This window comes from Oncorhynchus nerka, linkage group LG15 (genome assembly GCF_034236695.1).
Source record: "Oncorhynchus nerka isolate Pitt River linkage group LG15, Oner_Uvic_2.0, whole genome shotgun sequence".
Lineage (NCBI taxonomy): Eukaryota > Metazoa > Chordata > Actinopteri > Salmoniformes > Salmonidae > Oncorhynchus > Oncorhynchus nerka.
Genome location: NC_088410.1, coordinates 97,811,303 through 97,835,817, shown reverse-complemented (window position 1 = coordinate 97,835,817; position 24,515 = coordinate 97,811,303). Strand labels below are relative to the sequence as shown.

Below are 24,515 nucleotides of genomic sequence, written 5' to 3'. Positions count from 1 at the left end.
ACTAGTGGCTCTGGCTGATCCAGGGTTACCCAGTAACAGGGATACCTAGTAACTGCGGTATAATGTAGCCTGAAGAGTCTGAGTCTCTCTTGTAGTGAAGTTGTGTTGTTAGGTATCAAGGCAACCCATGAACAACTCAACAAGACATTCTCTTACACGTTGGTATCTGTTTCTAGATAGAGGACATCATACTGGAATGGTATCTGTTTCTAGATAGAGGACATCATACTGGAATGGTATCTGTTCCTAGATAGAGGACATCATACTGTAATGGTGTCTGGTATCTGTTCCTAGATAGAGGACATCATACTGTAATGGTATCTGTTCCTAGATAGAGGACATAATACTGTAATGGTATCTGTTATCTGTTCCTAGATAGAGGACATCATACTGTAATGGTATCTGTTCCTAGATAGAGGACATCATACTGTAATGGTGTCTGGTATCTGTTCCTAGATAGAGGACATCATACTATAATGGTGTCTGGTATCTGTTCCTAGATAAAGGACATCATACTGTAATGGTACCTGTTCCTAGATAGAGGACATCATACTGTAATGGTACCTGTTCCTAGATAGAGGACATCATACTGTAATGGTACCTGTTCCTAGATAGAGGACATCATACTGTAATGGTACCTGTTCCTAGATAGAGGACATCATACTGTAATGGTACCTGGTATCTGTTCCTAGATAGAGGACATCATACTATAATGGTGTCTGGTATCTGTTCCTAGATAAAGGACATCATACTGTAATGGTACCTGTTCCTAGATAGAGGACATCATACTGTAATGGTACCTGTTCCTAGATAGAGGACATCATACTGTAATGGTACCTGTTCCTAGATAGAGGACATCATACTGTAATGGTACCTGTTCCTAGATAGAGGACATCATACTGTAATGGTACCTGTTCCTAGATAGAGGACATCATACTGTAAAGGTATCTGTTCCTAGATAGAGGACATCATACTGTAATGGTACCTGTTCCTAGATAGAGGACATCATACTGTAATGGTACCTGTTCCTAGATAGAGGACATCATACTGTAATGGTATCTGTTCCTAGATAGAGGACATCATACTGTAATGGTGTCTGGTATCTGTTCCTAGATAGAGGACATCATACTATAATGGTGTCTGGTATCTGTTCCTAGATAAAGGACATCATACTGTAATGGTACCTGTTCCTAGATAGAGGACATCATACTGTAATGGTACCTGTTCCTAGATAGAGGACATCATACTGTAATGGTACCTGTTCCTAGATAGAGGACATCATACTGTAATGGTACCTGGTATCTGTTCCTAGATAGAGGACATCATACTATAATGGTGTCTGGTATCTGTTCCTAGATAAAGGACATCATACTGTAATGGTACCTGTTCCTAGATAGAGGACATCATACTGTAATGGTACCTGTTCCTAGATAGAGGACATCATACTGTAATGGTACCTGTTCCTAGATAGAGGACATCATACTGTAATGGTACCTGTTCCTAGATAGAGGACATCATACTGTAATGGTACCTGTTCCTAGATAGAGGACATCATACTGTAATGGTACCTGTTCCTAGATAGAGGACATCATACTGTAATGGTACCTGTTCCTAGATAGAGGACATCATACTGTAATGGTACCTGTTCCTAGATAGAGGACATCATACTGTAATGGTACCTGTTCCTAGATTTTTTTATTTTTTATTTTTTTATTTCACCTTTATTTAACCAGGTAGGCTAGTTGAGAACAAGTTCTCATTTGCAACTGCGACCTGGCCAAGATAAAGCATAGCAGTGTGAACAGACAACACAGAGTTACACATGGAGTAAACAATTAACAAGTCAATAACACAGTAGAGAAAAAAAGTGGAGTCTATATACAATGTGTGCAAAAGGCATGAGGAGGTAGGCGAATAATTACAATATTGCAGATTAACACTGGAGTGATAAATGATCAGATGATCATGTACAGGTAGAGATATTGGTGTGCAAAAGAGCAGAAAAGTAAATAAATAAAAACTGTGGGGATGAGGTAGGTGAAAATGGGTGGGCTATTTACCAATAGATTATGTACAGCTGCAGCGATCGGTTAGCTGCTCGGATAGCTTGATGTTTAAAGTTGGTGAGGGAGATAAAATTCTCCAACTTCAGCGATTTTTGCAATTCCTTCCAGTCACAGGCAGCAGAGTACTGGAACGAAAGGCGGCCGAATGAGGTGTTGGCTTTAGGGATGATCAATGAGATACACCTGCTGGAGTGCGTGCTACGGATGGGTGTTGCCAACGTGACCAGTGAGCTGAGATAAGGCGGAGCTTTGCCTAGCATGGCCTTGTAGATGACCTGGAGCCAGTGGGTCTGGCGACGAATATGTAGCGAGGGCCAGCCGACTAGGGCATACAAGTCGCAGTGGTGGGTAGTATAAGGTGCTTTAGTGACAAAACGGATGGCACTGTGATAAACTGCATCCAGTTTGCTGAGAAGAGTGTTGGAAGCAATTTTGTAGATGACATCGCCGAAGTCGAGGATCGGTAGGATAGTCAGTTTTACTAGGGTAAGCTTGGCAGCGTGAGTGAAGGAGGCTTTGTTACGGAATAGAAAGCCGACTCTTGATTTGATTTTCGATTGGAGATGTTTGATATGGGTCTGGAAGGAGAGTTTGCAGTCTAGCCAGACACCTAGGTACTTATAGGTGTCCACATATTCAAGGTCGGAACCATCCAGTGTGGTGATGCTAGTTGGGCATGCGGGTGCAGGCAGAGATCGGTTGAAAAGCATGCATTTGGTTTTACTAGCGTTTAAGAGCAGTTGGAGGCCACAGAAGGAGTGTTGTATGGTATATGTTCCTAGATAGAGGACATCATACTGTAATGGTACCTGGTATCTGTTCCTAGATAGAGGACATCATACTGTAATGGTTTCTGTTCCTAGATAGAGGACATCATACTGTAATGGTTTCTGTTCCTACATAGAGGACATCATACTGGAATGGTATCTGTTCCTAGATAGAGGACATCATACTGTAATGGTACCTGTTCCTAGATAGAGGACATCATACTGTAATGGTATCTGTTCCTAGATAGAGGACATCATACTGTAATGGTACCTGGTATCTGTTCCTAGATAGAGGACATCATACTGTAATGGTATCTGGTACCTGTTCCTAGATAGAGGACATCATACTGTAATGGTATCTGGTACCTGTTCCTAGATAGAGGACATCATACTGTAATGGTACCTGTTCCTAGATAGAGGACATCATACTGGAATGGTATCTGTTCCTAGATAGAGGACATCATACTGTAATGGTATCTGTTCCTAGATAGAGGACATCATACTGTAATGGTATCTGTTCCTAGATAGAGGACATCAAACTGTAATGGTACCTGGTATCTGTTCCTAGATAGAGGACATCATACTGTAATGGTATCTGGTACCTGTTCCTAGATAGATGACATCATACTGTAATGGTATCTGTTCCTAGATAGATGACATCATACTGTAATGGTACCTGGTATCTGTTCCTAGATAGAGGACATCAAACTGTAATGGTATCTGGTATCTGTTCCTAGATAGCTGACATCATACTGTAATGGTATCTGTTCCTAGATAGATGACATCATACTGTAATGGTATCTGGTACCTGTTCCTAGATAGATGACATCATACTGTAATGGTACCTGTTCCTAGATAGAGGACATCATACTGTAATGGTATCTGGTATCTGTTCCTAGATAGAGGACATCATACTGTAATGGTATATGTTCCTAGATAGAGGACCTCATACTGTAATGGTACCTGTTCCTAGATAGAGGACATCATACTGTAATGGTATCTGGTATCTGTTCCTAGATAGAGGACATCATATTGTAATGGTATCTGTTCCTAGATAGAGGACATCATACTGTAATGGTAACTGTTCCTAGATAGAGGACATCATACTGTAATGGTATCTGTTCCTAGATAGAGGACATCATACTGTAATGGTACCTGGTATCTGTTCCTAGATAGAGGACATCATACTGTAATGGTATCTGGTACCTGTTCCTAGATAGAGGACATCATACTGTAATGGTATCTGGTACCTGTTCCTAGATAGAGGACATCATACTGTAATGGTAACTTTTCCTAGATAGAGGACATCATACTGTAATGGTATCTGGTATCTGTTCCTAGATAGATGACATCATACTGTAATGGTATCTGTTCCTAGATAGATGACATCATACTGTAATGGTATCGGTTCCTAGATAGAGGACATCATACTGTAATGGTACCTGGTATCTGTTCCTAGATAGAGGACATCATACTGTAATGGTACCTGTTCCTAGATAGAGGACATCATACTGTAATGGTATCTGGTATCTGTTCCTAGATAGAGGACATCATACTGTAATGGTATCTGGTATCTGTTCCTAGATAGATGACATCATACTGTAATGGTACCTGTTCCTAGATAGAGGACATCATACTGTAATGGTACCTGTTCCTAGATAGAGGAAATAATACTGTAATGGTATCTGGTATCTGTTCCTAGATAGAGGACATCATACTGTAATGGTATCTGTTCCTAGATAGAGGACATCATACTGTAATGGTATCTGTTCCTAGATAGAGGACATAATACTGTAATGGTATCTGGTATCTGTTCCTAGATAGAGGACATCATACTGTAATGGTATCTGTTCCTAGATAGAGGACATAATACTGTAATGGTATCTGGTATCTGTTCCTAGATAGAGGACATCATACTGTAATGGTATCTGTTCCTAGATAGAGGACATCATACTGTAATGGTTTCTGTTCCTAGATAGAGGACATCATACTGTAATGGTATCTGTTCCTAGATAGAGGACATCATACTGTAATGGTACCTGTTCCTAGATAGAGGACATCATACTGTAATGGTATCTGTTCCTAGATAGAGGACATCATACTGTAATGGTATCTGTTCCTAGATAGAGGACATCATACTGTAATGGTATCTGTTATCTGTTCCTAGATAGATGACATCATACTGTCCATCCTCGGCATCCACTCTTTCCACTACCACGCTGCGTAGGGTTTAGGGCACGTTTACCACGCTGTGTAGGGTGTAGGGCACGTTTACCACGCTACGTAGGGTGTAGGGCACGTTTACTACCCTGCGTAGGGTGTAGGGCACGTTTACTACCCTGCGTAGGGTGTAGGGCACGTTTACCACGCTGCGTAGGGTGTAGGGCACATTTACCACGCTGCATAGGGTGTAGGGCACGTTTACCACGCTGCGTAGGGTGTAGGGCACGTTTACTACCCTGCGTAGGGTGTAGGGCACGTTTACTACCCTGCGTAGGGTGTAGGGCACGTTTACTACCCTGCGTAGGGTGTAGGGCACGTTTACTACCCTGCGTAGGGTGTAGGGCACGTTTACTACCCTGCGTAGGGTGTAGGGCACGTTTACTACCCTGCGTAGGGTGTAGGGCACGTTTACTACCCTGCGTAGGGTGTAGGGCACGTTTACTACCCTGCGTAGGGTGTAGGGCACGTTTACTACCCTGCGTAGGGTGTAGGGCACGTTTACTACCCTGCGTAGGGTGTAGGGCACGTTTACTACGCTGCGTAGGGTGTAGGGCACGTTTACTACCCTGCGTAGGGTGTAGGGCACGTTTACTACGCTGCGTAGGGTGCAGGGCACATTGACCCACTCTCTTACCGATAAATATTACATTATCTTACTATAGCTGTATATACTATAATTATTACATTATATTACTGATATATATATATATACTATAATTATTACATTATATTACAAATAGCTGTATATGCTATAATTATTGCATTATCTTACTGATAGCTGCATTCTATATACTATTCGGTTTACTCTCTTACCTGTGCCCAGGTGTAGTACATCATACTGTCCATCTGCAGCGTCCACCCTATCCACCACTAACTTTCTCAGGGTGTAGGATACGTTGACCAGGGTAAAGACCGGGCGGCGGGTGACCGGTAGGATGGGTTCCCACATCAGATGATGACCCCTCATGAAACTCACCACGTCATCAGGGAAGTCACGGGTAGACTTGTGGAGGGGGTCGTAGGTCACACTGGGACACTGGGGAGGAGGATATACAGAACACATCAAGTTGTTATATTATTTAGACTATGTGATATCATTTATTAAAGGGGCAAATTGCAGTTTCTACATCCATTTTTTAAAACTTAGTAGTTAATGATACACTATATATACAAAAATATGTGGACACCCCTTCAAATTAGTGGATTCGGCAATTTCAGCAACACCCGTTGCTGACAGGTAGTATAGAAATCGAGCACACAGCCGTGCAATCTCCACAGACAAACATTAGCATTGGTTCGCAAAACTACCTCTAACTTCCTTCATACTGGATGTAGAGACATACAAATTGGATCCTTGAGTTCATCTGACTCTGGGGAAGAAGATACATGGACAGGGTATGGTAGTAGGTGACAGGTGCACCGGTTTGTGCCAAGAACTGCAACGCTGCTGGGTTTTTCCCGTGTCTTATCAAGAATGGTCCCCCGCCCAAAGGACATCCATCAAACTCAACACAACTGTGGGAAGCATTGGAGTCAACATGGGCCAGAACGTGTTCTTAATGTTGTGTTCACTCAGTCTACGTATATTTAAACACAGAAAAATATAGTTTTTGACAGCATTGGGTCTTTAAATTATCAGAGATTATGTCATTTCCCACCTATCATACTGAAAGCATTATACTGATGTTGTCACGTCCTGGCCTTAGTTATCTATGTTTTCTTTATTATTTTGGTCAGGCCAGGGTGTGACATGGGTGAATTATGTGTTTGACTTGTCTAGGGGTTTTGTAGATTGATGGGGTTGTGTTCAGTATAGTATTCTAGGTAAGTCTATGGTTGCCTAGAGTGGTTCTCAAACAGAGGCAGGTGTTTATCGTTGTCTCTGATTGTGAACCATATTTAGGCAGCCATATTCTTTGAGTATTTCGTGGGTGAATGTTTCCTGTCTCTGTGTTTTGCACCGGTTAGGACTGTTTCAGTTTTTCCACGTTTTCTTGTTTTGTATTTGTATACACGTTATCGTCTTTATTAAAGATGTTGAACCATAACCACGCTGCATTTTGGTCCTCCTCTCTTTCACCAGAAGAAAACCGTAACAGAATCACCCATCACAACAGGACCAAGCGGCGTGGTGACAGGCAGCGGCAGCAGGAGCAGCGAAATCAAGATTTCTGGACTTGGGAGGAAATCTTGGACGGAAAAGGACCCTGGGCACAGCCAGGAGAATATCGCCATCCCAAAGAAGAGCTGGAGGCGGCGAAGGCGGAGAGGCGCCGGTATGAGGAGGCAGCACGACGACGTGGATGGAAGCCCGAGAGTCAGCCCCAAAAAATTATTGGGGGGGGCCACAGGGAGAGTGTGGCAGAGTCAGGAGTTAGACCTGAGCCAACTCCCCCTGTTTATCATAAGGAGCCAAGGAGGAAACCAGAACCAGAGCTGGTGTTGGAGGTGAGCGAAGCAGAGACCGTGAAGGAGTTAATGGGGAAATTGGAGTTATGATGGAGTTGCTGTGTTGGTGCATGAGGCACGGAATTCGCCCGACGGAGCGTGTCGGGGATTTGATGGCACCTGGGTCAGCTCTCCATACTCGTCCTGAGGTGCGTGCTAGTCGTCTGGTGAAGATTGTGCCAGCCTCACGCACCAGGCCTCGTGGGCACCTCCCTAGCCTTGCACGTCCTGTGCCAGCTCAGCGCTACAGTGCTCCTAGCAGTGCTAACCGTGGCTGGTGTGGTACTGGTCAGGCACCGTGTTATGCGGTGGAACGCACGGTGTCCCCAGTACGCGTGCTTAGCCCGGTACGCTACATCCAAGCTCCCCACATCTGCCGGGCTAGGGTGAAGATCCAGCCAGGGCGGTTGGTGCCAGCACTGCTCTCAAGATCTCCAGTACGCCTTCACGGTCCGGTCTATCCAGTACCACCTCCACGCATCAGCCCTCCGGTGGCAGCTCCCCGCACCAGGCTTCCTGTGCGTGTCCTCGGCCCAGTACCACCAGTGCCAGCACCACACACCAGGCCTACTGTGTGCTTCGCCTGTCCAGCGCTGCCAGAGCCTTTCTCCTCTCCAGCGCCGCCTGAGCTGCCTGTCTGTCATGAGCCGCCTGAGCCTCCTGTCTGTCATGAGCCGCCAGAGCCGCCAGTCAGCATGGAGTAGCCAGAGCCGCCAGTCAGCATGGAGCAGCCAGAGCCGCCAGTCAGCATGGAGCAGCCAGAGCCGCCAGTCAGCATGGAGCAGCCAGAGCCGCCAGTCAGCATGGAGCAGCCAGAGCCGCCAGTCAGCATGGAGCAGCCAGAGCCGCCAGTCAGCATGGAGCAGCCAGAGCCGCCAGTCAGCATGGAGCAGCCAGAGCCGCCAGTCCGCATGGAGCAGCCAGAGCCGCCAGTCAGCATGGAGCAGCCAGAGCCGCCAGTCAGCCAGGGGGGGGGGGGGGGGGTTCAGCATGCCACTTCAGACAGAGCACTAAAACATAGTAAACATTCCCCTGAAGTCTTTGGCTGACAAGGTACAGCTTTCATAGCCGAGGTGTTACGACAACCAGCCAGCAGTTAGCTCCTAGCAAACTGCTGGCTAGCAATCTGTCTGTTTATATTTTTAAAAAAATACTGTACATAAGCTGTTTACATTTTTTATTCAAAACAACTTAGGTGCATACATGTTTGGTGACACCAGTGAGAATCAAATCACCATACTCTACCAACTGAGCCACACAGGACATCCTGTCTGTCTGTCTGTCTGTCTGTCTGTCTGTCTGTCTGTCTGTCTGTTTGACACTGCTTCCCTCCTTATCTATTCATCCGTCCGTCTGTCTGTCACTTCCTTAAACAAACCCTCAGACAGTCCCTACTGAGAACTCACAGTGCCAGGTCGTGGATATGGGATCCTCCCCTTGTACTCCACCCAGCGGTAGTCGGGCCCTTCCTTGTGGGCGAACGGACCATTGAAGGCTGCCCTGATAGAGGCCATGGAGTAGACACACACTGCTGACCCTCTGAAGACAGAACTAAGGGAGAGAGGGGGGAGGAGGGTGGAGTAGAGAGAGAGAGGAGGGTGGAGAAGAGACAGAGAGGAGAGAGGAGGGTGGAGAAGAGACAGAGAGGAGGGTGGAGAAGAGACAGAGAGGAGGGTGGAGAAGAGACAGAGAGGAGAGAGGAGGGTGGAGTAGAGAGCAAGGAGAGGAGGGTGGAGAAGAGACAGAGAGGAGAGAGGAGGGTGGAGAAGAGACAGAGACGAGAGAGGAGGGTGGAGTAGAGACAGAGAGGAGAGAGGAGGGTGGAGTAGAGAGGAAGGAGAGGAGGGTGGAGAAGAGACAGAGAGGAGAGAGGAGGGTGGAGAAGAGACAGAGACGAGAGAGGAGGGTGGAGTAGAGACAGAGAGGAGGGTGGATAAGAGACAGAGAGGAGAGAGGAGGGTGGAGTAGAGAGAGAGAGGAGGGTGGAGTAGAGAGAGAGAGGAGGGTGGAGAAGAGACAGAGAGGAGAGAGGAGGGTGGAGTAGAGAGAGAGAGAGGAGGGTGGAGAAGAGAGGAGAGAGGAGGGTGGAGAAGAGACAGAGAGGAGAGAGGAGGGTGGAGTAGAGCGAGAGAGGAGGGTGGAGAAGAGACAGAGAGGAGAGAGGAGAGAGGAGGGTGGAGAATAGACAGAGAGGAGAGAGGAGGGTGGAGAAGAGAGAGAGAGGAGGGTGGAGAAGAGAGGAGGGTGGAGAAGAGATAGAGATAGGAGGGTGGAGAAGAGAAAGAGAGAGGAGGGTGGAGAAGAGAAGGAGGCGAGAGGAGGGTGGAGAAGAAAGAGAGAGGAGGGTGGAGAAGAGAAAGAGATAGGAGGGTGGAGAAGAGAAAGAGAGAGGAGGGTGGAGAAGAGAAGGAGATAGGAGGGTGGAGAAGAAAAAGAGAGAGGAGGGTGGAGAAGAAAAAGAGATAGGAGGGTGGAGAAGAAAGAGAGAGGAGGGTGGAGAAGAGAAAGAGGCGAGAGGAGGGTGGAGAAGAAAGAGAGAGGAGGGTGGAGAAGAAAGAGAGAGAGGAGGGTGGAGAAGAAAGAGAGATAGGAGGGTGGAGAAGAGAAGGAGATAGGAGGGTGGAGGGTGCAGAAGAAAGAGAGAGAGGAGGGTGGAGAAGAAAGAGAGATGAGGGTGGAGAAGAGAAGGAGATAGGAGGGTGGAGGGTGGAGAAGAAAGAGAGAGAGGAGGGTGGAGAAGAAAGAGAGAGGAGGGTGGAGGGTGGAGAAGGGAAGTGAGTGTTAACGTGGATCCGGCGGGCTACAATATCACAACCAGCCGAGTCTCTACAACCGTGACCCCTATATAACCCCTGACCCCTGGGGGTCACTGCAGCACTGGGAAGGTGTGTGCACATACTGGTGGTGGGAGTGTAGGAAGAGGAAAACAAACCATTTAACATCCTCTCAACGTTCTATTGTCTTTTCTGGTGTTTCTCAGCGAGAAGATGAACAGCTGGTTCTGAGGGTACTTTTCTACTCAGACCAAATATTCAGTTATCGAATCATTTAACACATTTGTCTAATTCAACCACACTCTGTAATTTTGAATCATAATCTCGTCGTGTTTTGTTGGGTTTAAAACTCACCTGGAGGTGGAGAACACTCCATAGATCATGGGGTTCTGGGAGTCTTTGGTCTCCAGCATGAAGACATCCTCTGAAACACACAAACACAGTGGGGAAACAGAAATCATTGAAACGGAGATCTTCGAAACTGAGATCTTCGAAACGGAGATCGTCGAAACAGAGATCATGGAAATAGAGATCATAGAAAAATCTAAGACCTTATTAGGCAAACATGACGATGTATACTCCTTTCAAGGTTATGGTACCAGTAGCCATGGGTAATTATACTGAAATGTTGGCAATCAAAATTAGAAAGTGAAACCATGCAGCCTAACAGAGTGCACTCATTTGTTGGTACATTAAACATCAACTCAGCCGGGCAGTGTGTAAATGAAAAACATACCTAGCTCGTCAAATTGTGTGTCCAGTCCAGCTGGTCCTGGTACAGAACACACCAGACGGGCCTTGAGGAACGTACTCCAACGGTTAATCAGACTCCTCTTCCCTCCGACGTCATTCTAACGGGACACACAGAGGAGATCGGACATGAAACCAACATCTACATCACTTTCAATTAGGTGATTTTAGTCTCGCTAATATCAGTCAAGTCAGTCACTGTAGGCTCTGTCACTGTAGGCTCTGTTACTGTAGGATCTATTACTGTAGGATCTGCTGTTACTGTAGGCTCTGTTACTGTAGGATCTGCTGTTACTGTAGGATCTATCACTGTAGGATCTATTACTGTAGGATCTGCTGTTACTGTAGGATCTATTACTGTAGAATCTATTACTGTAGGATCTATTACTGTAGAATCTGCTGTTACTGTAGGATCTATTACTGTAGGATCTGCTGTTACTGTAGGATCTGCTGTTACTGTAGGATCTGCTGTTACTGTAGGATCTATTACTGTAGGATCTATTACTGTAGGATCTATTACTGTAGGATCTATTACTGTAGGATCTATTACTGTAGGATCTGTTACTGTAGGATCTATTACTGTAGGATCTATTACTGTAGGATCTGCTGTTACTGTAGGATCTATTACTGTAGGATCTGCTGTTACTGTAGGATATATTACTGTAGGCTCTGTTACTGTAGGATCTGCTGTTACTGTAGGATCTGTTACTGTAGGATCTGCTGTTACTGTAGGATCTATCACTGTAGGATCTATTACTGTAGGATCTGCTGTTACTGTAGGATCTATTACTGTAGAATCTATTACTGTAGGATCTATTACTGTAGGATCTGCTGTTAATGTAGGATCTATTACTGTAGGATCTGCTGTTACTGTAGGATCTGCTGTTACTGTAGGATCTGCTGTTACTGTAGGATCTATTACTGTAGGATCTATTACTGTAGGATCTGTTACTGTAGGATCTATTACTGTAGGATCTATTACTGTAGGATCTGTTACTGTAGGATCTATTACTGTAGGATCTATTACTGTAGGATCTGCTGTTACTGTAGGATCTATTACTGTAGGATCTGCTGTTACTGTAGGATATATTACTGTAGGCTCTGTTACTGTAGGATCTGCTGTTACTGTAGGATCTATTACTGTAGGATCTGCTGTTACTGTAGGATCTATTACTGTAGGCTATGTTACTGTAGGATCTGCTGTTACTGTAGGATCTGCTGTTACTGTAGGATCTGCTGTTACTGTAGGATCTATTACTGTAGGATCTATTACTGTAGGATCTATTACTGTAGGCTCTGTTACTGTAGGATCTATTACTGTAGGATCTATTACTGTAGGATCTATTACTGTAGGATCTATTACTGTAGGCTCTATCACTGTAGGATCTGCTGTTACTGTAGGATCTATTACTGTAGGCTCTGTTACTGTAGGATCTGCTGTTACTGTAGGATCTGCTGTTACTGTAGGATCTGCTGTTACTGTAGGATCTATTACTGTAGGATCTATTACTGTAGGATCTATTACTGTAGGCTCTGTTACTGTAGGATCTATTACTGTAGGATCTATTACTGTAGGCTCTGTTACTGTAGGATCTGCTGTTACTGTAGGATCTATTACTGTAGGCTCTGTTACTGTAGGATCTGCTGTTACTGTAGGATCTGCTGTTACTGTCGGATATGCTGTTACTGTAGGATCTGTTACTGTAGGCTCTGTTACTGTAGGATCTGCTGTTACTGTAGGATCTGCTGTTACTGTCGGATATGCTGTTACTGTAGGATCTGTTACTGTAGGCTCTGTTACTGTAGGATCTGCTGTTACTGTAGGATCTGCTGTTACTGTAGGATCTGCTGTTACTGTAGGATCTATTACTGTAGGCTCTGTTACTGTAGGCTCTGCTGTTACTGTAGGATCTATTACTGTAGGATCTGCTGTTACTGTAGGATATATTACTGTAGGCTCTGCTGTTACTGTAGGATCTATTACTGTAGGATATATTACTGTAGGATCTATTACTGTAGGCTCTGTTACTGTAGGATCTGCTGTTACTGTAGGATCTATTACTGTAGGATCTATTACTGTAGGATCTGTTACTGTAGAATATATTACTGTAGGATCTATTACTGTAGGCTCTGTTACTGTAGGATCTGCTGTTACTGTAGGATCTATTACTGTAGGATCTGCTGTTACTGTAGGATCTGCTGTTACTGTAGGATCTATTACTGTAGGATCTATTACTGTAGGATCTGCTGTTACTGTAGGATCTATTACTGTAGAATCTATTACTGTAGGATCTGTTACTGTAGGATCTGCTGTTACTGTAGGATCTATTACTGTAGGATCTATTACTGTAGGATCTGTTACTGTAGAATCTATTACTGTAGGATCTATTACTGTAGGATCTATTACTGTAGGATCTGCTGTTACTGTAGGATCTATCACTGTAGGCTCTGTTACTGTAGGATCTGCTGTTACTGTAGGATCTATTACTGTAGGATCTATTACTGTAGGATCTATTACTGTAGGATCTGCTGTTACTGTAGGATCTATTACTGTAGGATCTATTACTATAGGATCTATTACTGTAGAATCTGCTGTTACTGTAGGATCTATTACTGTAGGATCTATTACTGTAGGATCTGCTGTTACTGTAGGATCTATTACTGTAGGATCTATTACTGTAGGCTCTGGTGTTACTGTAGGATCTATTACCGTAGGACCTATTACTGTAGGATCTGCTGTTACTGTAGGATATATTACTGTAGGATCTAGTACTGTAGGATATATTACTGTAGACTCTGGTGTTACTGTAGGATCTATTACTGTAGGATCAGCTGTTACTGTAGGATATATTACTGTAGGATCTGTAACTGTAGGATATATTACTGTAGGCTCTGCTGTTACTCTAGGATCTATTACTGTAGGATCTATTACTGTAGGATTTATTACTGTAGGATATATTACTGTAGGATATATTACTGTTGGATCTATTACTGTAGGATCTATTACTGTAGGATCTGCTGTTACTGTAGGATCTGCTGTTACTGTAGGATCTATTACTGTAGGATCTATTACTGTCGGATCTATTACTGTCGGATCTATTACTGTAGGATATATTACTGTAGGATCTGCTGTTACTGTAGGATCTATTACTGTAGGATCTTCTGTTAAGCCCTTTGTGATAATATTGTAGCGAATTCGGGGGGGTAGCCCCAACCGTTACGCCAAGAGGTCTGAAAACTTTTGATGAGGTCGCTAGGTGTTGGGACAAATTCCCTAGGGTATATATCTATTCTCCATATCCGGGATATGTACAGTAGTCCCAACAGGGACTTAAACCTGCGACTGTCAAGCCAACACCTTAACCGTTACGCCAAGAGATCTGAAACCTCAAGGTGAGGTGGTTAGGTGTTGGGCTAAAGTTGCTACAGTATCTGTCCTCCATATGGTCATATCATCCCCCTCACCTTGCAGACGCGTGCCACTCTGTTGTAAACCCTCTTGTCCCACTGGCTGGACTCTACAGCTGTCTCCTTGAAGAAGACATAGACTTTGTCATCGTCCACACTGTGTGTGTCTGGGATAGAGAAGGAACCCACAAACTCTGGCTCTGCGTGGACGGAAACAAATTATATCACGATGAGGACGTAAACTTCTACTCATTAGCTCAATGCAGTCTTGGAGGTTTGTTTTCTCAGTGTGTATATAGTGCTGATTGCTGCTGTACGCAGAGGTACGGAATATAGCTGTCTCACCATTGAGCCAGTGGTCCTGGTAGGCCTCAGTGCGTATATAGTGTTGTTTGTTGCTGTGCACAGAGGTACGGAATATAGCTGTGTTGGTGCCCATGAAATCCACGGATGTCCCGGCATACAAATCTCCATCTAGAGGTGAGATAGGGAAGGGGTTGACGTAAGAGTACACAAATACATGAATACATAAACTCATTAAAAAATAAACGTCCTCTGACTGTCAACTGCGTTTATTTTCAAAGAAATTAACATGTGTAAATATTTGTATGAACATAACCAGATTTAACAACTGAGACATAAACTGAACAAGTTCCACAGACATGTGACTAACAGAAATGGAATAATGTGTCCCTGAACAAAGGCGGTGTCAACATCAAAAGTAACAGTCAGTATCTGGTGTGGCCACCAGCTGCATTAAGTACTGCAGTGCATCTCCTCCTCATGGACTGCACCAGATTTGCCAGTTCTTGCTGTGAGATGTTACCCCACTCTTCCACCAAGGCACCAGCAAGTTCCCGGACATTTCTGGGGGGAGTGGCCCTAGCCCACACCTTCCGATCCAACAGGTCCCAGACATGCTCAATGGGATTGAGATCAGGGCTCTTCGCTGACCATGGCAGAACACTGACATTTATGTCTTGCAGGAAATCACGCACAGAACGAGCAGTATGGCTGGTGGCATTGTCATGCTGGAGGGTCATGTCAGGATGAGCCTGCAGGAAGCAGGATACCCTTGCGCGAATCCGACCATCACCCCTGGTTAGACAAAACCGCGACTCATCAGTGAAGAGCACTTTTAGGCAGTCCTGTCTGGGCCAGCGACGGTGGGTTTGTGCCCATAGGCAACGTTGTTGCCGGTGATGTCTGGTGAGGACCTGCCTTACAACAGGCCCACAAGCCCTCTGTTCAGCCTCTCTCAGCCTATTGCGGACTGTCTGAGCACTGATGGAGGGATTGTGCATTCCTGGTGTACTCGGGCAGTTGTTGTTGCCATCCTGTACCTGTCTGCAAGTGTGATGTTCGGATGTACCGATCCTGTGCAGGTGTTGTTACACGTGGTCTGCCACTGTGAGGACGATCAGCTGTCCGTCCTGTCTCCCTCTAGCAATGTCTTAGGCGTCTCACAGTACGGACATTGCAATTTATTGCCCTGGCTACATCGGCAGTCCTCATGGCCTCCTTGCAGCATGCCTAACACAAATGAGCAGGGACCCTGGGCATCTTTCTTTTGGTGTTTTTCAGAGTCAGCAGAAAGGCCTCTAAGTTTTCATAACTGTGACCTTAATTGCCTTAATTGCTTAAGCATGGGAAACAGTGTTTAAACCCTTTACAATGAAGATCTGTGAAGTTATTTGGATTTTTACGAAATATCTTTGAAAGACGGGGTCCTGAAAAAGAGACGTTTCTTTTTTGCTGAGTTTATCTCTGTTACATCTTTATAATGTCTTTTTCATAACTGAAGTACATGGCTGAACACAGTGATCAGTCTGGTTTACGAGGCTAAGAGTAATTAGGGTTGGTTTCATTATTTCTGAAACTATTACCTCAGCACTCAGTGTGCAGTTATAACCTAACGCAACAGACAAACATGTTCAAAATATATTGTTATGAAATATATTGTCTGTCATATATTTATGATAGTGTATTGTTTATATACCGGTAAATATATGGCCTGTGTGAGTATAGAATTCAGCTGATGGATCTTGCGTCACCATCCTAGAAAAGCACAGAGTAGCCTGTATTTATGAACCATATGTTTTATGTACTGAGGTCCGCTGGGATTCACGTCCACTTCAAAACTACATGATGACAACTAAATCATGTTGTTCACTCGTTCCCTTCCTGGTTCCCTTCCTGGTCACACTATTTCTGAAGAGTCTCATAATTGTTCTCGAGACTGGTAGGGTGGGTTTGATTCCTGCATGAGCAACATGTATACCGAATATACCCTTAAAACAACAAAAAAACATGGAAAAAATCACGTGGGATAAAAAAAACTTGTACGAAAAACGGTGGTTGTCGGACACGTGTATGAACAAATCACATGAAGAAAAAAAATTAATCACGTGAAAGAAAAATAAGAAACATCTGTCACATGACTCAGACACATGTGATATTTGACATTTGACATGTGATATTCTAAGTTTCACGTGTGCTTTAGTAAACGGGAAGGACTAGAACCTGGGTTTCCAATGTCTTGACCAAGAGGGTCAACACTGGTGACCCTTAGACCAAGAGGATCAACACTGGTGACCCTTAGACCAAGAGGGTCAACACTGGTGACCATTAGACCTAGAGGGTCAACACTGGTGACCATTAGACCAAGAGGGTCAACACTGGTGACCATTAGACCAAGAGGGTCAACACTGGTGACCATTAGACCAAGAGGGTCAACACTGGTGACCATTAGACCAAGAGGGTCAACACTGGTGACCATTAGACCAAGAGGGTCAACACTGGTGACCATTAGACCAAGAGGGTCAACACTGGTGACCATTAGACCAAGAGGGTCAACACTGGTGACCCTTATACCAAGAGGGTGAACACTGGTGACCATTAGACCAAGAGGGTCAACACTGGTGACCTTTAGACCAAGAGGGTCAACACTGGTGACCATTAGACCAAGAGGGTCAACACTGGTGACCATTAGACCAAGAGGGTCAACACTGGTGACCATTAGACCAAGAGGGTCAACACTGGTGACCATTAGACCAAGAGGGTCAACACTGGTGACCCTTAGACCAAGAGGATCAACACTGGTGACCCTTAGACCAAGAGGATCAACACTGGTGACCCTTAGACCAAGAGGGTCAACACTGGTGACCATTAGACCTAGAGGGTCAACACTGGTGACCCTTAGACCAAGAGGATCAACACTGGTGACCCTTAGACCAAGAGGGTCAACACTGGTGACCATTAGACCTAGAGGGTCAACACTGGTGACCATTAGACCAAGAGGGTCAACACTGGTGACCATTAGACCAAGAGGGTCAACACTGGTGACCATTAGACCAAGAGGGTCAACACTGGTGACCATTAGACCAAGAGGGTCAACACTGGTGACCATTAGACCAAGAGGGTCAACACTGGTGACCATTAGACCAAGAGGGTCAACACTGGTGACCATTAGACCAAGAGGGTCAACACTGGTGACCCTTATACCAAGAGGGTCAACACTGGTGACCAAGAGGGTCAACACTGGTGACCAGACCAAGAGGGTCAACACTGGTGACCATTAGACCAAGAGGGTCAACACTGGTGACCATTAGACCAAGAGGGTCAACACTGGTGACCATTAGACCAAGAGGGTCAACACTGGTGACCATTAGACCAAGAGGGTCAACACTGGTGACCATTAGACCAAGAGGGTCAACACTGGTGACCATTAGACCAAGAGGGTCAACACTGGTGACCATTAGACCAAGAGGGTCAACACTGTTGACCATGAGACCAAGAGGGTCAACACTGGTGACCATGAGACCAAGAGGGTCAACACTGGTGACCTTTAGACCAAGAGGGTCAACACTGGTTTCAATGTCAGAATATTGACTGTTCAAAATAGGTCTGTCAAATGTTTTAAAAAGTGTTGTCGATATGTTGTGAGTAATCGTGAATAATCGCAGATTAAGAATTTTATGAAGTTGAGCTGTAATTGATTTTGTCCAAAGTAACAGTGAGAAAAACATCTGGTAAATTGATAAACTCACTTTCTTTAACTTCAACATCAACTTGTTTTGGCATTGCTTTGTTGTTTTTTAGATGTATGGATGATGTATAGATGATGTATAGATGATGTATGGATGATGTATAGATGATGTATAGATGATGTATAGATGATATATAGATGATGTATAGATGATGTATAGATGATGTATAGATGATGTATAGATGATGTATGGATGATATATAGATGATGTATAGATGATGTATAGATGATGTATAGATGATGTATGGATGATATATAGATGATGTATAGATGATGTATAGATGATGTATAGATGATGTATAGATGATATATAGATGATGTATGGATGATGTATATATGATGTATAGATGATGTATAGATGATGTATAGATGATGTATAGATGATATATAGATGATGTATAGATGATGTATAGATGATATATAGATGATGTATAGATGATGTATAGATGATGTATAGATGATGTATAGATGATGTATAGATGATGTATAGATGATGTATGGATGATGTATAGATGATGTATAGATGATGTATAGATGATATATAGATGATGTATAGATGATGTATAGATGATGTATAGATGATGTATGGATGATGTATAGATGATGTATAGATGATGTATAGATGATATATAGATGATGTATAGATGATGTATAGATGATGTATAGATGATGTATAGATGATGTATGGATGATGTATAGATGATGTATGGATGATGTATAGATGATGTATAGATGATGTATGGATGATGTATAGATGATGTATGGATGATGTATAGATGATGTATAAATTCTGTATAGATGATGTATAGATGATGTATAAATTCTGTATAGATGATGTATAGATGATGTATGGATGATGTATAGATGATGTATGGATGATGTATAGATGATGTATAGATGATGTATAAATTATGTATAGATGATGTATGGATGATGTATGGATGATGTATAGATGATGTATAAATTCTGTATAGATGATGTATAGATGATGTATAGATGATGTATAAATTATGTATAGATGATGTATAGATGATGTATAGATGATGTATAGATGATGTATAAATTATGTATAGATGATGTATCGATGATGTATAGATGATGTATAAATTATGTATAGATGATGTATAGATGATGTATAGATGATGTATACATTCTGTATAGATGATGTATAGATGATGTATAGATGATGTATGGATGATATATAGATGATGTATAGATGATGTATAAATTATGTATAGATGATGTATAGATGATGTATAGATGATGTATAGATGATGTATAAATTATGTATAGATGATGTATAGATGATGTATAGATGATGTATAGATGATGTATAAATTATGTATAGATGATGTATAGATGATGTATAGATGATGTATAGATGATGTATAAATTCTGTATAGATGATGTATAAATTCTGTATAGATGATGTATAGATGATGTATAGATGATGTATAGATGATGTATAGATGTATAGATGATGTATAGATGATGTATAAATTATGTATAGATAATATATAGATAATGTATAGATGATGTATAGATGATGTATAGATGATGTATGGATGATGTATGGATGATGTATAGATGATGTATAGATGATGTATAGATGATGTATAAATGATGTATAGATGATGTATAGATGATGTATAGATGATGTATAGATGTATAGATGATGTATAGATGATGTATAGATGATGTATGGATGATGTATAGATGATGTATAGATGATGTATAGATGATGTATAAATTATGTATAGATGATGTATAGATGATGTATAGATGATGTATAGTTGACCCTCTAGATTTAGAACATTTCACGGACCAACGTAGGAAACATAGAGATGTGCGCCTGCAGCAGTAACCCTCTGAATGTCTCTCCCTGGTGGCAGAGCTAAGTATACCTGTAGATGTATAGGATTGCAACACCAGGGAGGACTGCAATAATATTGATAATGGAAGGCTTTTTTATTATTTTTTTACACACTTGAATTATTACACTCAGGTAGACTGGCATTACAGACATTGCTACTGAAACATGTTAACTCCACATGTTCACGTGTGAGGAGAAAAACACTATTTCATCCCCACGTGTGAACCTGCAATTACATACGTCAACGTGAAATTTACGCCTGTGAAGTTTTCTTACATGTGAAACTGCAAACATGTGATTGTTATTCACCTGTGAAGTGAAAACATGTTATTCTCCTCACATGTGAAAAGGTGGTGTTAACATGTGAACGCTAAATTAAATACTGTTCATGATAAAATATGGTTTCACGTGTGAAATGTAAGATCAAAATGTGAAACTGCAAATATCATGTTTTTTTGTGTGTTTGTTGTTGTAAAGGTACAGCATGTGTCACAGTCAGCGTTGACAGTTGTGGAAGCCATTTTGGATTTAAGGGGTCTCTTTTTTCATGGCCATGTTTTACTATATCACATGTATGACTTACCGGTGAGCCTGGCGGTGAAGGGCTCCCGTGGACTAAAGGGACATTTCCCCCGGCCAGACTCCACAGCGTGGCTCAGCAGGCGGAACGATGGCTCCTAGGACACACAGAGAACCGTCTCAACCTCCACAGTAACATTTATTAAGCCTCCTCAACATCAGAGAACCGTCCCCCCCCAGAAGAGGAAACTGCCCCCCAGAAGAGGAAACTGCCCCCAGAAGAGGAAACTGCCCCCAGAAGAGGAAACTGCCCTCCAGAAGAGGAAACTGCCCCTAGAAGAGGAAACTGAGAGGTGAATGGAGGCCTTGTGGAGAACAAGAGGAGCAAGTCAAAGAGGAAACTGCCCTCCAGAAGAGGAAACTGCCCTCCAGAAGAGGAAACTGTCCCCCCAGAAGAGGAAACTGCCCCCCCAGAAGAGGAAACTGCCCCCAGAAGAGGAAACTGTGAGGTGAATGGAGGCCTTGTGGAGAACAAGAGGAGCAAGTCAAAGAGGAAACTGCCCCCCAGAAGAGGAAACTGTGAGGTGAATGGAGGCCTTGTGGAGAACAAGAGGAGCAAGTCAAAGAGGAAACTGCCCCCCAGAAGAGGAAACTGTGAGGTGAATGGAGGCCTTGTGGAGAACAAGAGGAGCAAGTCAAAGAGGAAACTGATCTTTTGAGATCAAACAGCAGTGTGTTGACATCTGTCAAATAGTAGCTGTGTCGTGTGTTGACATCTGTCAAATAGTAGCTGTGTCGTGTGTTGACATCTGTCCAATAGTAACTGTGTCGTGTGTTGACATCTGTCAAATAGTAGCTGTGTCGTGTGTTGACATCTGTCAAATAGTAACTGTGTCGTGTGTTGACATCTGTCAAATAGTAGCTGTGTCGTGTGTTGACATCTGTCAAATAGTAGCTGTCGTGTGTTGACATCTGTCAAATAGTAGCTGTGTCGTGTGTTGACATCTGTCAAATAGTAACTGTGTCGTGTGTTGACATCTGTCAAATAGTAGCTGTGTCGTGTGTTGACATCTGTCAAATAGTAGCTGTCGTGTGTTGACATCTGTCACATAGTAGCTGTGTCGTGTGTTGACATCTGTCACATAGTAGCTGTCGTGTGTTGACATCTGTCAAATAGTAGCTGTGTCGTATGTTGACATCTGTCAAATAGTAGCTGTCGTGTGTTGACATCTGTCAAATAGTAGCTGTGTCGTGTGTTGACATCTGTCACATAGTAGCTGTGTCGTGTGTTGACATCTGTCAAATAGTAGCTGTGTCGTGTGTTGACATCTGTCACATAGTAGCTGTGTCGTGTGTTGACATCTGTCAAATAGTAGCTGTGTCGTGTGTTGACATCTGTCACATAGTAGCTGTGTCGTGTGTTGACATCTGTCACATAGTAGCTGTGTCGTGTGTTGACATCTGTCACATAGTAGCTGTGTCGTGTGTTGACATCTGTCACATAGTAGCTGTGTCGTGTGTTGACATCTGTCACATAGTAGCTGTGTCGTGTGTTGACATCTGTCACATAGTAGCTGTGTCGTGTGTTGTCATCTGTCAAATAGTAGCTGTGTCGTGTGTTGACATCTGTCACATAGTAGCTGTGTCGTGTGTTGACATCTGTCACATAGTAGCTGTGTCGTGTGTTGACATCTGTCACATAGTAGCTGTGTCGTGTGTTGACATCTGTCACATAGTAGCTGTGTCGTGTGTTGACATCTGTCACATAGTAGCTGTGTCGTGTGTTGACATCTGTCACATAGTAGCTGTGTCGTGTGTTGACATCTGTCACATAGTAGCTGTGTCGTGTGTTGACATCTGTCAAATAGTAGCTGTGTCGTGTGTTGACATCTGTCACATAGTAGCTGTGTCGTGTGTTGACATCTGTCACATAGTAGCTGTGTCGTGTGTTGACATCTGTCACATAGTAGCTGTGTCGTGTGTTGACATCTGTCACATAGTAGCTGTGTCGTGTGTTGACATCTGTCACATAGTAGCTGTGTCGTGTGTTGACATCTGTCACATAGTAGCTGTGTCGTGTGTTGACATCTGTCACATAGTAGCTGTGTCGTGTGTTGACATCTGTCACATAGTAGCTGTGTCGTGTGTTGACATCTGTCACATAGTAGCTGTGTCGTGTGTTGACATCTGTCAAATAGTAGCTGTGTCGTGTGTTGACATCTGTCACATAGTAGCTGTGTCGTGTGTTGACATCTGTCACATAGTAGCTGTGTCGTGTGTTGACATCTGTCAAATAGTAGCTGTGTCGTGTGTTGACATCTGTCAAATAGTAGCTGTGTCGTGTGTTGACATCTGTCAAATAGTAACTGTGTCGTGTGTTGACATCTGTCAAATAGTAGCTGTGTCGTGTGTTGACATCTGTCACATAGTAGCTGTGTCGTGTGTTGACATCTGTCACATAGTAGCTGTGTCGTGTGTTGACATCTGTCAAATAGTAGCTGTGTCGTGTGTTGACATCTGTCAAATAGTAGCTGTGTCGTGTGTTGACATCTGTCACATAGTAGCTGTGTCGTGTGTTGACATCTGTCAAATAGTAGCTGTGTCGTGTGTTGACATCTGTCAAATAGTAGCTGTGTCGTGTGTTGACATCTGTCACATAGTAGCTGTGTCGTGTGTTGACATCTGTCACATAGTAGCTGTGTCGTGTGTTGACATCTGTCACATAGTAGCTGTGTCGTGTGTTGACATCTGTCACATAGTAGCTGTGTCGTGTGTTGACATCTGTCACATAGTAGCTGTGTCGTGTGTTGACATCTGTCAAATAGTAGCTGTGTCGTGTGTTGACATCTGTCACATAGTAGCTGTGTCGTGTGTTGACAGCTGTCAAATAGTAACTGTGTCGTGTGTTGACAGCTGTCACATAGTAGCTGTGTCGTGTGTTGACATCTGTCAAATAGTAACTGTGTCGTGTGTTGACATCTGTCAAATAGTAGCTGTGTCGTGTGTTGACAGCTGTCAAATAGTAACTGTGTCGTGTGTTGACATCTGTCAAATAGTAACTGTGTCGTATGTTGACAGCTGGACTTTCATCATGTGGACTTTCATCAAGTGTTCAGTCACCTCTTCACCAACCACCTTTTAAATTTTTCATTTTTTTTTACCTTTATTTAACCAGGCAAGTCAGTTAAGAACATATTCTTATGGGGAAAAAAAACACACTTTCAAACAAGTCCAAGTAAGGCTTTTTCCTGAAAATGAAGACCTAAGCAGGAACTTTACTTGTTAATTTAATTTATTTTTATTGAACTTTTATTTAACTAGGCAAGTCAGTTAAGAACAAATTCTTATTTTCAATGACGGCCTGGGAACAGTGGGTTAACTGCATGTTCAGGGGCAGAACGACAGATTTGTACCTTGTCAGCTCGGGGGTTTGAACTCGCAACCTTCCGGTTACTAGTCCAACGCTCTAACCACTAGGCTACCCTGCCGCCCCTGTGGATCCATCAGAGCCAACAACAAACAAACAAAGAGAGAGAGAGTTGACAAGTCAAGAGTTTCTATCAGAAAGGTGAATGGACAGATTCTTTAAGTGTTACCGTTTTACAACGACCATCACAAACAATAAAATCCGTTGACAGT

General features: G+C 43.3%; 1 protein-coding gene across 1 annotated transcript in view; it reads right to left on the bottom strand.

Annotated features, from left to right (window-relative positions):
* LOC115119712 (semaphorin-3D-like) overlaps positions 1-24,515 on the bottom strand; it is a 173,947-nt gene that overhangs the window by 16,074 nt on the left and 133,358 nt on the right. Inside the window, exons 6-12 of the mRNA XM_065002089.1 lie at positions 20,941-21,034; positions 14,782-14,910; positions 14,494-14,636; positions 11,015-11,129; positions 10,633-10,702; positions 8,911-9,055; positions 5,870-6,092 (exon numbers count right to left, since the gene is read on the bottom strand). Of these exons, the coding sequence (XP_064858161.1) occupies positions 5,870-6,092; positions 8,911-9,055; positions 10,633-10,702; positions 11,015-11,129; positions 14,494-14,636; positions 14,782-14,910; positions 20,941-21,034 (919 nt within the window). The remainder of the gene's footprint in view (positions 1-5,869; positions 6,093-8,910; positions 9,056-10,632; positions 10,703-11,014; positions 11,130-14,493; positions 14,637-14,781; positions 14,911-20,940; positions 21,035-24,515) is intronic.